The sequence below is a fragment of the Aureococcus anophagefferens genome (genome assembly GCF_000186865.1).
Source record: "Aureococcus anophagefferens unplaced genomic scaffold AURANscaffold_1026, whole genome shotgun sequence".
Taxonomy (NCBI): Eukaryota; class Pelagophyceae; order Pelagomonadales; family Pelagomonadaceae; genus Aureococcus; species Aureococcus anophagefferens.
The window spans coordinates 1-869 of NW_008706217.1; the positions used below are offsets into that span (position 1 = coordinate 1).

Here is an 869-nt window from a genome sequence, read left to right on the forward strand (position 1 = left end):
CGCCGCGCGCGCATCGCGCGCCGCGGCCGCGGACGTCGCCGAGGCCTTCGGCGGCGGCGCGGGCGCCGTGCTCGGCTTCACGGCCGCGCCCGGCGACGCCGCGCTCGACGCCGCGGACGCCGCGCGCGCGCGCGCGCTCCTCGGCTGCGCGAACCTCCGCGACGGTGCCGGCGGCGCGCCGCCGGCGGCGGCCGCGGCGTCGCGCGACGCCTGGGCCGAGGCGGTCCTCGCCGCGGCGCTCGGCGGCCGCGGCCCCGGGCCGGCGTACGTCGCGCTATGCCTCGCCGAGGCCGAGCACGCGCGCGGGCTGCTCCACGCGGCGCGGCGCCGCGGGGGCCCCGGCGCGCCGCCCTTTTCGCTCCGCGTCGTCGGCCGCTGGGACGGCACGGCCGACGGCGCCGCCGCGGCCGCGCGCGGCGAGGACCCGCTCGCGCCGGGCGCGGGCCTGTTGCTCGACGCGGCCGCGGGCCGCGCGGCGCCCGACGGCGAGCGCGACGCGACGGCGCTCGCGTGCCTCCAGTTCTTCGACGTCGCCGACGACCTGAGCCCCGCGCACGCGGGGCTGCTGCTCCGCGCGCTCCAGCGGACGCCGCCCGCGGGCCGCGTCCGCTTCCGCGACGCCGCGCGGCGGTGCCGCCGGCGGCCGCGCGTCGCGCGCTTCGGCGCGCTCGGCTGGCTCGCGGGCGCCGCGGCCCCGGCGCCGGCCGGCGCCGGCGCCGCCGCGGCCCCGGCCGCGGCCGCGCCGCCGGGCGCGCCCCTGCGCCGGTCCGTCGCGGCGCTCGTCCTCGACGACGAGGCCCGCGTCATCGAGCACCGCGCGGCGGACGCGGCGCTCCGGCTCCGCCTCGACGTCGCGGGCGCGCCGGCCG

General features: G+C 86.3%; 1 protein-coding gene across 1 annotated transcript; it reads left to right on the plus strand.

Annotated features, from left to right (window-relative positions):
* Nucleotides 1-43: 43 nt before the first annotated feature.
* On the plus strand, nucleotides 44-850 carry AURANDRAFT_69162 (hypothetical protein; the record flags this gene model as incomplete). The annotated part of the gene is made up of 1 exon (XM_009044915.1): nucleotides 44-850. A coding segment is annotated over one exon (807 nt), but the record flags the coding sequence as incomplete, so codon positions are not given.
* Nucleotides 851-869: the final 19 nt, after the last annotated feature.